Source organism: Platichthys flesus, chromosome 7 (genome assembly GCF_949316205.1).
Source record: "Platichthys flesus chromosome 7, fPlaFle2.1, whole genome shotgun sequence".
Lineage (NCBI taxonomy): Eukaryota > Metazoa > Chordata > Actinopteri > Pleuronectiformes > Pleuronectidae > Platichthys > Platichthys flesus.
Genome location: NC_084951.1, coordinates 14,582,459 through 14,595,671, shown reverse-complemented (window position 1 = coordinate 14,595,671; position 13,213 = coordinate 14,582,459). Strand labels below are relative to the sequence as shown.

Here is a 13,213-nt window from a genome sequence, read left to right as displayed (position 1 = left end):
AACACACAAGTCGAAATGGATTTCACATTTTATTGACACATTGTTACGACATACTACAGTGAATAAACAAAATTATTTGTGAATATTATGGCATTCATTTTTATCTTGGACCCAGCAAAGGCTTGTTACTATCAATACTCTGAAAATATCAACTTTCTAACGTCAGAAACACTTTGTTATTTAATTTAATTAATTAAAGCAAGGTTACTTACAGGAGATGAGACCTGAAGGTGTGTTTATCAGATGCAGCGGCCATCTAGTGGAGATCTGTATGGGCGACATGCAAAAAGGTTATAATGTCAACAGAAGTAAACAGTGTGAAAGTGTCACAAACAATGGTTTGATTGTTTTGATTAAAAAAAAAAACTCAGTAAAAATGTTTGTTATTACAAAGTTAAATGTATATTCTGATTGGATGTAACAACATCCCTCTAACTTTTTCATACTACAGGGAACTGCAGTACAGATGATGAACATCATTGTGCCTAATTATGACTTTTGAAGCTTTATTTTTCCCACTAGTCGTGAGTCAATACTAGAATGGCACTCGGTATGAGCATAAGCCTCCGCCAAGGCCTTCATTTCCTTTGAATTCAGTCAAGCTGCCTCAAATGTCAAACACTCATAGATATCAGTTCCCTAAATGGGCCTGATCCATGAATTAGTCCATGGGAAGTCAGTGAACAGTTTGAAGACCAATGCCCTGCCTCACAATGTTAATCTCCTTGGCTGTGGAAATAACATGAGATGTTCTGAACTGAGAAAGATGTACAATGCTAACAACCAAAATCCTACTGTCTTTCTGACCCTGGCACAAATTAATAATAAGACATTTTTGGAGAGATTAATAGGTGAAAGTCTTCATTTGAAAAAAGTAAAGACACTGAGCACTACCAGAATAGAATTGACAGATTTGTAATCTGTCAATATTTATTGATTTAAAATTTCCTTTTAACCATATTGCTCCTTTCTCTTGAACCCTGTGTATAAAGACAACTAACCAGAGACTAACCTGTGAAATGATAGATGCTTAATTTGTCTGTATCTCTGTATTTGCCACCTCAACAAGCATCGTAACACTGCTCCACTAGCATTGGATTGAGTCAGACCTAATTGAGACCTAAAGACCATAATTGAGTAAAAATATATATGTAGTTATATATCACTGATTATCTGTGACATGGTGGCAGTCAGTAGTGATCAGATATTGATAATGGTCATTTCTACAGGGTTTATTTTGAATGGTAGCTGGTCGTATTTTATGCTTTCTCCTGGGGTCTGCGGATCGCATGTGAACGTTACCCATTTCATTAAGTGGAGGTTAAAATCTGTGGACTGCAGACTCCTAATGCAAAACATTATACTTTACCAGAAGCCATTTTCTTCTGTTATTAGAACTAAAAGGTCCAGTGTGTCAGATTTAGGTGAAAGGGATTCATTGACAGAAATTGATTATAAAATATTCCTAGTGATGTTTTCACTTGTGTGTTTTTAACCTAAATTTTGTGGATTGTGTCTTTTACCCTAAAATGGACCTTTTATATTGAATTACTTTATTTTAACATCGGGAGCGGGTCCGCTTTATCGAGGCTGCCATGTTTTTTACAGTAGACCAGACTGGACAAACTAAACACCTTTTGAGTTTTTATGAGAACCGCAAGCTACCACATGCAACTTCATTACAAATATCGCTAAATTCCGCACACTGAATCTTTAAATTATACTTCTCTAACTGCTATATGATAACAACACTTCAGCATCATCAGTAAATTTGAGCAGGACCAGGAGTTGCTTAACGATGATGATAATTGTGAGTTTGAAAAGAGGAGACAATAGCTTGATGTGGATTCTTTGCTCTTTTATGAAAAACAATCAAGTCTTTTCAACTGAGTATAAAACCAAATGTCCTCACACCACATCACGATAACCTTGCCTCTAGTTACTGGCTGTTTTTTGTCTCCATCAGTGACTCAATAAATCTTCAACAAATTGAAAGGTGAGGTCTACATTTACATGTCTAATTAGGCTGCAACCAAATGTGCATCATTTTCTTACATGGATCTAATTGAAAACATACAACTGCAGTTTTCTAAATTAAAAAACTCATCGACTCAAACTCTTTCTTTCCCTCTAAAGTACTTCAGCCTTTTTCTAAACCAGCAATTTGATAATAAACAAATCTGCAAGAGGGTATTATTAAGGCGTTGATTGTCCTGGTACATCTATCATTCTTTCAGTAATCAAAACAGCACTATGCATGTTACTGTGGGCAGTAAATGATCCTATTATCTCTGGTCCGGGACATATGCCAGCGGCCATCAGAGGCAAATAACCTCGGTAATGACTTTGAATTGAAACCAGTGCCATTTCGCATTTGTCGTTGTAAAACATGTGTTCACACATTGTACTTACCACTGCTGCCTACGCCACCGACACAGACCTGGCGAGCAGCACTTGTTCTCTTACTCACCATGGTGCCCGTTCTACACTGCAGTCGTACAGTGATACCAGCTCTGTCCTGGGTGTCAGGTGTGGACGAGTGAGATGTATCAGGGGGATGACTGTGAGAGAGGGAAGCAGGTGCTCCGTGGTCCTCAAGATGGCAATGTTTCTCTGGTGAAGAGAGGGGTCCTTCTTGGCACAGAACACCTCAATTGTTTTCATTCATGACTCAAAATGGATTGCAGGGAGGTAATTGAGAACTTTCTTTCCTCTATAAAAGTGGCTTTACACTAACAAAGGGGTAAAATAAAAAAGGGTCTCCTAGATGAATTTGGGGATGGGTGAGGTCCGCAGAGTGGCTTCCTTCCAGCGGTGTCAAAAAAAGGTAAACAACCTGGCCTGTGCTTGTTTTGTTTCCAGGCTGCAGCGGACCTCGGGTGACAACAGTGCAGCTTCAACGCAGCAGACACTTGTTTACTCATCTCCTCGGAGAGCGTTCAATCAGAGGAGAACACGTGAAGATGGGGTCAAACAATATTCCTAGCTGAGGTTTGGCCCATCCTCTTCCCTGAGCCAAACAATAAGTCAAATCAAATCATAACTGGGAAAAGAAAAACGTTACGAAAGACAGATCAGCCCAGCGGTTTGGTTCCGCTCGGCCTCTGCGGTGACACAGCTTGAACTGGAGACGCTATGCACATTTCAGAGCAGTGTCACCCACAGTCTCCCAAAAGGAGCGTGTGACGGCAGGTGATGAGATTTCTTCCTCGGCTCCTATGCAGTACCAGGAGCAATGCAGATGGAACCTTTAGAGTTAAGAGCAGGGAGAACAGGATACTGGCACGTGCTGCTGTTCACTCCGGCCCTCGCCTCCCGAAACTGCACCGCTGTCTGCTTCTGCATCACGCTGCAAACTGGACTCTGGCTGTAAACAAGGGAGGCGGAGGCTCCTCCATCCTGATCAGGTGTTGACGTGCCAACGGAACAGTTGAGGGTATAATTCGGGGTCGTGGGGGTGTAATTTATGTCAGGCACCTTAGCAGCTCAGAACAGGCATGTAAGCAAACAGCGATCCTCACACGAAACAGGGGTCTCTCGTCGGTGTTGCTAAACAAATTGCAAATTGTCTCCCTTCGCGTGTGCAGAAACACAATTGCAAGTGACAACTCCTTCGAAACACAATAAGGCATGGTGTGTTTCTTCAATTGACTTCCATCGAAGAAACATGTTTCCCTTCAAATGAACAATTTATTGATAATCGGTCACATTGAGTGCCCAACCGCACTTTTCAGGTATGTGAACAGCTTCGCGTGGGCTCTATGGATTTTCCTTTCCCATGACATCAAAGTGTACACTGCTCAATTTTTCCATTTTTAACAGAAGTCATCACAGGGGCAGATGGGCTACACAACTTAAAAGCTGCCTCATCAGCGAGGACTCACAAACACAATGTGGCCTTCTCTGCAGAGGCTTTCAGCGCTGCACTCGTCTCCTCTGGAGTCCAGCGTCGCAGTGGGTGTGACGTTGACACACAACAACTTTCCCACACATCAATGTTTTCAATACATGTTAAACCAAACTCAGCAAATTATAAATCAGAGTGGATTACTATTGCAGGCTAAACATACAATGGCAAAAGAAAATACGAGAAGCATGCCTTTGGAACATGTTAGCAGTCATGAGTAAAATATATAAATTTAGACCTCTAAAATTCAAATTCCAATGTTAACTGTCATGTTACTGCAAAAACTTTAAAATGACACAAACCATCTTACTGACAAAATGGCAGGTATTTGTTACTTGTAACCAACAATTTCATTATATTGATTATTATTATTCTTGGAGAACTTACTGGTTTCAGAGCAAAAAGTGAAACAGACTGTCAAATATCAACACAAACTTCTCTAAGCTTTTTATCCAGTACTACTGTAGTTTTTATCCATAGATAACATTACACAACCATTCCTAAGGTAGGGATGCATAAAATAAAATATTAAGTAGAAAATGAGAAAAATGTTAGTATTTGCTTTACTATGCTATGCGTATTGAATTACAGGCTGTTCCCTGGTCCAAACTCACATCTGTTAGTATTCAGCATTCCACAGAGTTGACAAGATGATTTGGTTTTACCCGTGGACGGGACACACACCGACTTCATTGTCTATCTTGCAATTTGATGTTCCAGTATTGAGGAACACAATAAAATACACTCGGATCCAAAACAATGAACTTTGACAATTTTTTTTTTCAAACACATAACAATGTAGGTAACTGAAATGCATCTGGTGTGCTTCAGAATATTTTTCTTTTCTTTGAAAACACAGGGACCGAGTGAGCTTCAATTCAGGCCCATTGGAATTTGAAACAAAAAGCACTACACTTCTTCTGCACACCACTGTCCTTTTACCATATTTTCAAGCTGTCATGCCTTCATCACAATGGTTATCTGATGAAGACATGACAGCCAGAAACCTTAAGTCTGTGGAGCGTGGTGCACTGAAGAAGAGCTGTGCAACATGTTTTAACCAACAAAATGTTAACAGGATCGTTTCTTCGTAGCTTCAGTACAAAATAATTAATTAAACCTTCAATGAAAACCCTGATTTCAAAATTGTCATGCTCACCTTTGTATCCATCAATCAAAACATTAATGTAGTAGAAATAGCTTTGAAATAATATCTTCCAATTACCCCTTGTGTAAGTACCTGTTTAGGAGGTATACAGAGCAACACCTATATGCTTATAGTAGTCCAAGTACTTTGTTAAGCTTGTCATTGGTAGCTTTTTTTAACACTGGATTCAACTCAATTCATCATTTGTGGTTTAACTGTCGTAGAGGTGTTATTGTGTCCACTCCTTCTATTTCTTATTGATCGAACATTTTCTCAGGATATATCTGGAAAGCTGAGATATTAAACTTGCAAATCAACCAAGTTTTCTTTATAATCTGAGTCTTGTTAAATTACATCGAAATTGACTGGTCAAATGCTCCTTGTGTTTTACAGTATTCTGACTGAATGGTTTCTGAATTAGTGAGCAATTCTTTCATACACCCTTTTAAAAATAATTTCAAAAACAACTTCTTAGTTTTGAAGGGCACAGTTTGTCCTTTTAAGTGGATTACATGGCTACATACAAACACTCAAGAACCATACTAGTGCACCCCATAATGCAGAACACACAGCATGCAATAGTTACTGAAATACAGCAGATCTTTTTTTTTTTTTTACATGACTTGAACTTAGTGTGTTCGGATTTTTAAGATGCTCCACGCACAACAATCATGACCAGATAGTCCTCTTCACTTTTAGCCAGAGCTTTAGCAGAGGAATCCAGGAACTGCTGAGAGAATTCACAGGGAGGGAAAGCATGAAGGACCCCTGTGTTGTCTTTATCTCTGCTCCCTCCCACGGGCAGGCTGATGACTCCTGCTGCTTGTTTTTGGTTGAGGTAGGATACCAGGTTCCGAAGCGGCCGCTGGGTTGAGACCGCGGGGTCGGACGAAGATGGATCCTCTGTGGTGCCGGGAACTGCCAGCAGAATGGCGTAGCCATCGGGGCCGGCCACCTTGATGCGTCGGGACACCTCGTCGAGCTTGGGCTGGTCCAGGCGGAGACGCTGGGTGATCTTTAGCTCGCTCACCTGCCGCCCCACTGTGCCGTCAGCGAGCAGGTCACTGGCTACATTGTGGTCGCCCTCCAGCAGGTGCATGTTGGCTGGAAAGTTGCTGTTCTTCAGCAGCAGCATGCCTTGCCAGGCCAAACTGAGTCTGGTGCCGTCCGACTTGGACAGCTGGCCCTTGGAACTGGTCTCAGATCGTTCTCTCTTGGCTGGTCCTTTACCACCTTCACCTGCTTTGCGCTTTCGCTCTCCAACTGCTGAAACACTGCTGCTTAAAGGTGCCTTGTCTGAGAGACTCTGGTTTTTTAGTCTCCGTTCAGCACCACCTCTCTCCAGGCTGGTGTGGCGTTCTCGTATTGGGGAGGGTCTTTCACCCCGCACAGGGCGCTCTGAGTCACTGAAGCGGCCTCCATCTCTGCTGCTACCTCCAGGACTGCCATCTGGAGAAGCACGCCTTCGCCTTACTGTCCTATCAGTGATGTCAGGGGAGTGGTCTATGTGACGGCCATCCTCCATTAGACGCCGTTTGCGAACAGGTTCCCGTCCCTGCAGCTCTCGTTCCAGAGACCAGGGCTCCCGTGCCCGCCGCTCACGCTCCAAGTGATCCAGAGGCTCGAAGGGTGAGGCGCGTACTCGTTCACGCATAGCTGGGTTGGGCCACTCAGCTCCAGGAAATAGTTCTCTCTCCCTAAAGTGAAGCGGCGGTGGAGTCCGTTCCCTGACCCTCAGTGGTTCAGGTGTGGCACGGTGGACAAATGACTCGGCCACCATGTCAAAAGGTGGTATAGGGAGCGGCTGCAGGAACTGCTGCTGGTAGCGATGTTCAGTGTCAGCAAAGTCCACTCTCAGTCTTCTCTCGGGACCTCCCAATGGGAAGCCCCTCATGTGTGTGCATGCCGCCTGTGCAGCGTCCAAACTTTCATACTGAATGTAGGCCCAGGTGTCCCCCTTCCTGTAGTCAATGGTCCTTATAGTGCCAAAGCGATCAAACTCCCTTGCAAGAGCAGCTAGGGGAACCCAGGGTCCAAGCCCACCCACCCACAGGCGGGTGGTGGGAGTTGCTTTCCCATAGCCTATTTTTATGGGGTTGCGGCCAACAATTTTCCCAGACATACTGAGCTTAGCACGGTGAGCCATGTCAAGGTTCTCAAATTTCAGAAATCCATACGTGCTGGTTTGTCCCCGTGTGGGTCTCTTAATGTCCACCTCTGTGATCACCCCGAACCTGTCAAAGGCTCTCCTCAGGTCGGCCTCTGTCACCGTTATGTCCAGGTTGCCTAAAAACAACGTCCTGTTGGCTCTTTGGTCGTCCTCGGGGGAGATAAAATCCTCCTCACGAAAAGCTGCTCGCTCCGCAATGAAAGCTGGACGCGCCCTGGCTTCAAACAGGGCGAACTCCCTGTCGCGCTCCAGATCTCTGGGCAAAGGGGGCGGTGGAGGCGGGGGGAGCCGTCCTAGGGCCAGCTGCTGCAGCCGGTAGTCCCTGTAGCCGAGCCCCGTGGGCGAGAGGGGTCTCTGCAAGTGTCTGTGGCTCTGCGTGGCACCGTACAAGTCTCTCTCCACGGGGGAACGGCTTCTCCTCCTGTTGATGTACACCGCCTCGATCTTCAGCGGCCGGTCGTACAGCACCAGCCGGCCCCTGGCGTGCTTCGCGGCCCGGGCGTCCTCCGGCTTCCGGAAATTCACGAACGCGATCCGCTCGTCGTTGCTGCGGCTGATCTTGACGCTCACGTCCCCGAATTTCTTAAACTCGTGAAAGAGTCCGTCCTCTATGTCCTCGTCGCTCAGCTGGGTGCCGAGGTCGCTTATTTTCAGCGTCTTGTACTCACTCTCGGTGCTCGGCGGCTGGACCCGCTGCTCCCCCCGCGACGTGGTCCTCGCCGAGGCTAAATCCAGCGTCAGGCTCAGGCTGTGGTTTTTACCCACGGAGCTGGTGGCCGCAGACTGACAACTGTGATTATTCCCAGTCCGGCTGTGGCTGTCGAAGTCCCGGTCCCTCTTCTCGCCGAGGAGGCTCCTTCGCGTGGAGCCGCCGTCGCCTTTGGTCGAGCTGTTCCCATTATTACTCCCACTGGAAACGGAGAGAGCCCCCATTTTCTTGCTGGTCGGGTGGCATCCTCCCCTGTCTCGAATATCGTCCAAGGCCCGCGAGCGCTTTTTAATCGGCGACCGCTCTTTGCCTTTCATTTCAGTCGTCGCGGAGCCGTTCCCTCGGGCGCCTGTTTTTTTCTTTAGAGCTCTTTCTGCAATTTAGTGCAGAAAATTAAAGAAAAGAAAAGCGGATTTATTCACTGACCCTGCGGCAAAACAACAACAGCCGCCATTTTGTAAAGATTAGCGTCAAGACCCTCCTCTTCCCCCTGATTGGCTAAAAAGTGGGTGGACAACTTGTAAAGCGCCTGTCAATCATCCGATGGGGATGGAACCTTCAAATAAATGTTTACTTTTCCCATTTTATCACCAAGGTGACGAGGAGGACCAAGTATTATCCAAAAACGTAGTTTTGGCTTTAATCTTCTACCTATTTTGTTCGTCTTTTACTCTGTGCCTGGAAGTTTGTTTAGTGTTATTCACAAATCATTTAATACTGGAAAAGATCAAATATTTGAATCAGTGAAATTCCCTCAAAGATTGTCAGAGTCAAAGCACTGAAAAATTACGAGAAATATATCAGGGAATAACTAAAAGTATCTCGAAGAATCAAATTATTGAAAGATATTGACTTAATGAAGGTAAAAAATACTGTAAATTAACAGAAAATTACTGAAACATCCAGTCAATACAATCATATAAATGGACAGAAAATGTCGGGGCTCAACTACTTTTTATGTCTACATGTGCCTGTTCTTAATCATGGCTGGTTTAAATTTTAATGTTGCAGGATTTAAGTTGTTGTTATGAGCACATGTGGACCCAGGGGCCTCTGTAAGGACAGGGCCAAACTCAATTTGAGAACTGGATGAAGACCTGATATTGTTTTTCTGAAGATGGGCTGGATCTGTTGGATTTGGTAACCATAGCAAACATGACGTTCTGTGGTCACTTTCGTCCCTGCAGACTCTAAAGTGGCTGCCTCTCACTCCATCACTTTCCTCTCTATCTACAAATCCTCCCATCTTGTCTCTTTGTCATCCCTTTCCCTTTCTGTACGTGTATTTGGTTAACCCTAATCTTAAAGTCACCAAAAAAACTAATGATGGGGAGGCACAAAGAAACATTTTTATCTCAGTAACACAAAGTTATCTTATACCACAAGATGGCAGTGTCTGAACAGTGGTTTAGGTACAGTAGCTTATAAAGCTCTAACTAATCCTTGAGAATGCCTTCAGATGGTTACAAGGAATTTCTCTCTTTAGACATCTGGACGAAGCAAGCTGCTAATGAGCCTGCTGTAATCTGTGTCCTTAGCCAAACTTTCATCATGACTGTCTGTGTTGTGAAGTTTAAAACAGGTAATACACAGTCCTTTAATAGAAAACTTATTCAGCTTAGACAAGCAATGAAGGCTAATTGGACATGTTTTCAACAACTATATTTCGTATTGCCGTGACAGACTTTTTCGGATTGGGAAAACAAAATTACCTGATATCGATTAACTGATATAGTACCTGATAGGTTGTTTGGTCTTTGCTGGAGTAATTTCCTCCTGTTTTCCAGGTCAAGGCCCAGCTTTCAATTGATTCCTCAAAAAAGTAACTTAACCATATACATATACAAGGAAAGCACAAAAGACACAGAAATAAATGGAAACCCTGGTGCATTGCAGTGTATTTAAGATATTCTTTTAATTCTCTATAATGTTGAGGGTGCAGCAGACTTTTTTCCCCCAGCTTATGTTCTTTCCATTTAAGCAAGATCGAACACCTAGCTAATAATGAGGAGAATGCAATGACCTTCTCTAAGTGAGTGGAGAAGATGGAATCCTTCTGAGCCGAGATTATATCAAAAATACAAATAGTTAAGCGAGGTATAATATTGCAGCTTAAATGGTCTAAAAAAAATTAACCTCTAAAGACATATCTGGATATTCCTTAACAATATTTTGTACACACTTGGACTGTCTGCAAATTATCACTTTTTCTTAGATGATGGACTGCCGAGTGCAGCTGCTGCAGCTGACAGTCTTGTAATGCTGTTTGGCCACTTCAAATGCAAGGAACTGCCAGGTCACAATAATTGCAATATGAGTCTACAGTAAATCTTGCTGAGTTCAAAGCTCCATAGCAGTGACCATTCAGTTGACACCTTTATAGCTTTTAATGAGCAGTAGATCATATTTTATTTAGTCCATTAATGAGGCGGCGACTACAGTAACTTCCAGACTCTAGTGACAGTCTTAACCTTCTGACCCCGACACATTCAGTGATGCTTTGTTAGTGACTGCCTCCGGCATCGTACAGTCAACTTTTTCATTTACTCCAATTCAGCCACAGTATTAAAACTGGTATCTGGTTTTAATGCTGTGGCTGAGGTGATTTTTTTATATACTTTGTCTGGCCACTAAGGCATAAAAGGAATAATTAAAACTACAAAAGTTGTAAATCACAGTACTGACGGTTCAGAATGAAGTCCAGATCACAGATACACCCTGATCAGTTACCACACTAGTTACCTGTTTGAATGTTGAGGATGAAGCATTCTTTTTCTGACAAAAACACATACGGCAATTGACACTTGGGTCACAAAATGAATGTCCGAACAAACTTTAACACCAATTTAACTCTAGTATAAGATTAGGTACTTTTAAGTTAAATAAAGTTTTCTCCACTGGACATGACAAGGGGCAGAGAGCATTGCTTCAAATCCTTTTTGATTGGATTGCAATTGCATTTAGTTAAATTTCAGCAACCTTTGTGTTATTCATATGCAGCTGCAAGAATAATCCCACCTATTTCAATGCAACTTTAGACCTGCAGGTCAAAATTAACTTTAAAATAATCTAAATTCACACAGGTTACATTTACTGATGGTTCAAAATGAATTCTTTCCAACAAGCCACAGATATACACAGCAGCAGCATTAGTTACCTGTTGAAATGTTATGGCTGATTTATTATTGTTATTGTTATTTCTAACAGATAACATTCGGTTCTTGAGTCAGTGCAGATTAAGAAAACCAACGCCAAACCTCTGCATTAACTGCAGCTATCATGAGTTCTCACTGATTTCGTCGAGAGCTTGTGCGGTGTGTGTGCGCAAAAGTGAACGTGACTCCGGGCAGGAACATAACAGGGGACATTTAGGCTAAAAACACAGAGTAAATGAAAATGTTAGTGTCAAATTTGAATGTTGCTGCTTGGATGACGCCACAGGAGCAGTATGAAGGCATTTTATGCTTTCTTTCAGTTTTTTTTTTAATTTAAAAAATCACCAGTTACTTCAATTGTATTGGATTTGGCTGCGATGCTGTTTTCCACTGAAACTTCAAAAGGCTTTTATGGACTCAAACACTTCACCCATCCCTCCAACAACATAATGGTGAGAAGATAACGAGCGGATTTTCATTTTTCCGTGAGCTATCCCTTTAAGTCTTTTTTCAGTTAAATAATCCAAACTGCAATTATTGTATTGTGAGCTACTCTATTACAACCGTCCTGAAAGTGTTCACAAGTTAATGTATAAAATTTCCTAAGATGCCGTTTCCTCGTGTTTATGGACAGATCAATTTGATTAACCTTCTCCTTCTCTAAAACATAAATATATAACACAGCACTGATCCACCATCTGCTATTTCTTTAGCTTACCTAAAGATGGCCATCTCCTCAATCCCTTATCCCTACTGACAGGTCTTCTTATCTCCTCCACTTAATCTGGGATTTAATCAGGGGGACTATGTAAAGGCAGCGAGGGCCGCTGTCTCCCAGGGTCTGGCTGGAATTCGAAGCTGTGGGTGTGGAAAGTGTTTCTGATGGGTTTGTGCATTCTTCTATTGGAACCACATGTCAGTGGCTCCCACAAAATCCTGACACAGAGTACGGGAATGGCAGCTAATCCGCCCCAGCGTGGCTGTCATGGTGAAGCAAGCACAGGGGAAGGAGGGCCAGTGTATTCCCCTGTAGGCCGTGTACTCTCCCGGGCAGTAAGTGGAGCTTGGGAGGGCTTTGTCCAACACTGGGACACTTTTTTTCCCTCTCAATTCATGTTTGATTTTCAATCTCAAAACTGACTGAAATGTTTTTAAATCTGCCACGAACATGTTGGTATTTAGTAATTTACACCAGATGGGATGGTACCATACTTTTCAGAGTTTCCTTGACAATAAAGTAAATTGTTTTGGGTAAAGCACGACAAGGAGATCTCCTCAAAACAATTATTAGGAATGCATTCGGGAAAGACTGTGCCACAGAAACACATTTACGTAATTTTCTTCTTTAGAAACAAGTCATTATTACGTAAATATTTACAAATAAAAGAAGGAGGCGTATGACCTGACAACTAATATTACTGAACAAAATACGCCATGGTAACCCCAACTCGTTCTATTGATGTGTAGCTCATTATTCAGTTGGTCGGGTTTTACCACAGATACCAGATGTGAATGAGACGGGCCTGCCCCAACATGAAGCCGGCCGTCTGTGGGAGGCTCTCCACTTCATCATCGATACTGAAGTGTGGTCGCTCAGTTAGCTTTTCATTAATGAACCTGCCACTTGCTGCTGATACATGAGGTGAGACCTGAAGGCCTCTTGAAGTGAAGCCAAGTAGGCTGCACATGTACAGTCGCCCCTGTGCACGTCCTGAACACAAAGAGGCTCACCGCACAGCAGAAAACCTGTTTACGGCAACCACAGCCTGCAAAGCATTTTTGCCTCACAACCACATTCCCTGTTAAAAAAAATCTGACACAGACTTTTGGTTAGCTCTCTCGGTTTAAGTTATCTAACAGAGTCACGTGAAGGCCAAACAATTTGGACTGTGATTGTTTTCATTAAATAAAATATACTTTCCTACCGAATAAGACAGTTGATTTATAGATGGAGAACTTTATTACTGGTCACAATATGAAGTACAACAGACATAAAAACAAAGATTGATAGGGTAATAACATTTTTTTTACATGCTTAAATAACTTTTTCCTCTTTGGTCTCAGCATTATTATTTCTAACTAAACCTGGAAACAAGTTCATATTAATAAGTTGAGTTTCGTGCAG

The 13,213-nt window shown here is 42.8% G+C and overlaps 1 protein-coding gene across 1 annotated transcript; it reads right to left on the bottom strand.

Moving 5' to 3' along the window:
* Positions 1–16: 16 nt before the first annotated feature.
* On the bottom strand, positions 17–8,377 carry rbm15 (RNA binding motif protein 15). Its single transcript, XM_062391532.1, has one exon. The coding sequence runs from the start codon at positions 8,248–8,250 to the stop codon at positions 5,701–5,703; it is 2,550 nt and encodes an 849-aa protein (XP_062247516.1). The 5' UTR covers positions 8,251–8,377; the 3' UTR covers positions 17–5,700.
* Between the last annotated feature and the right edge of the window lie 4,836 nt (positions 8,378–13,213).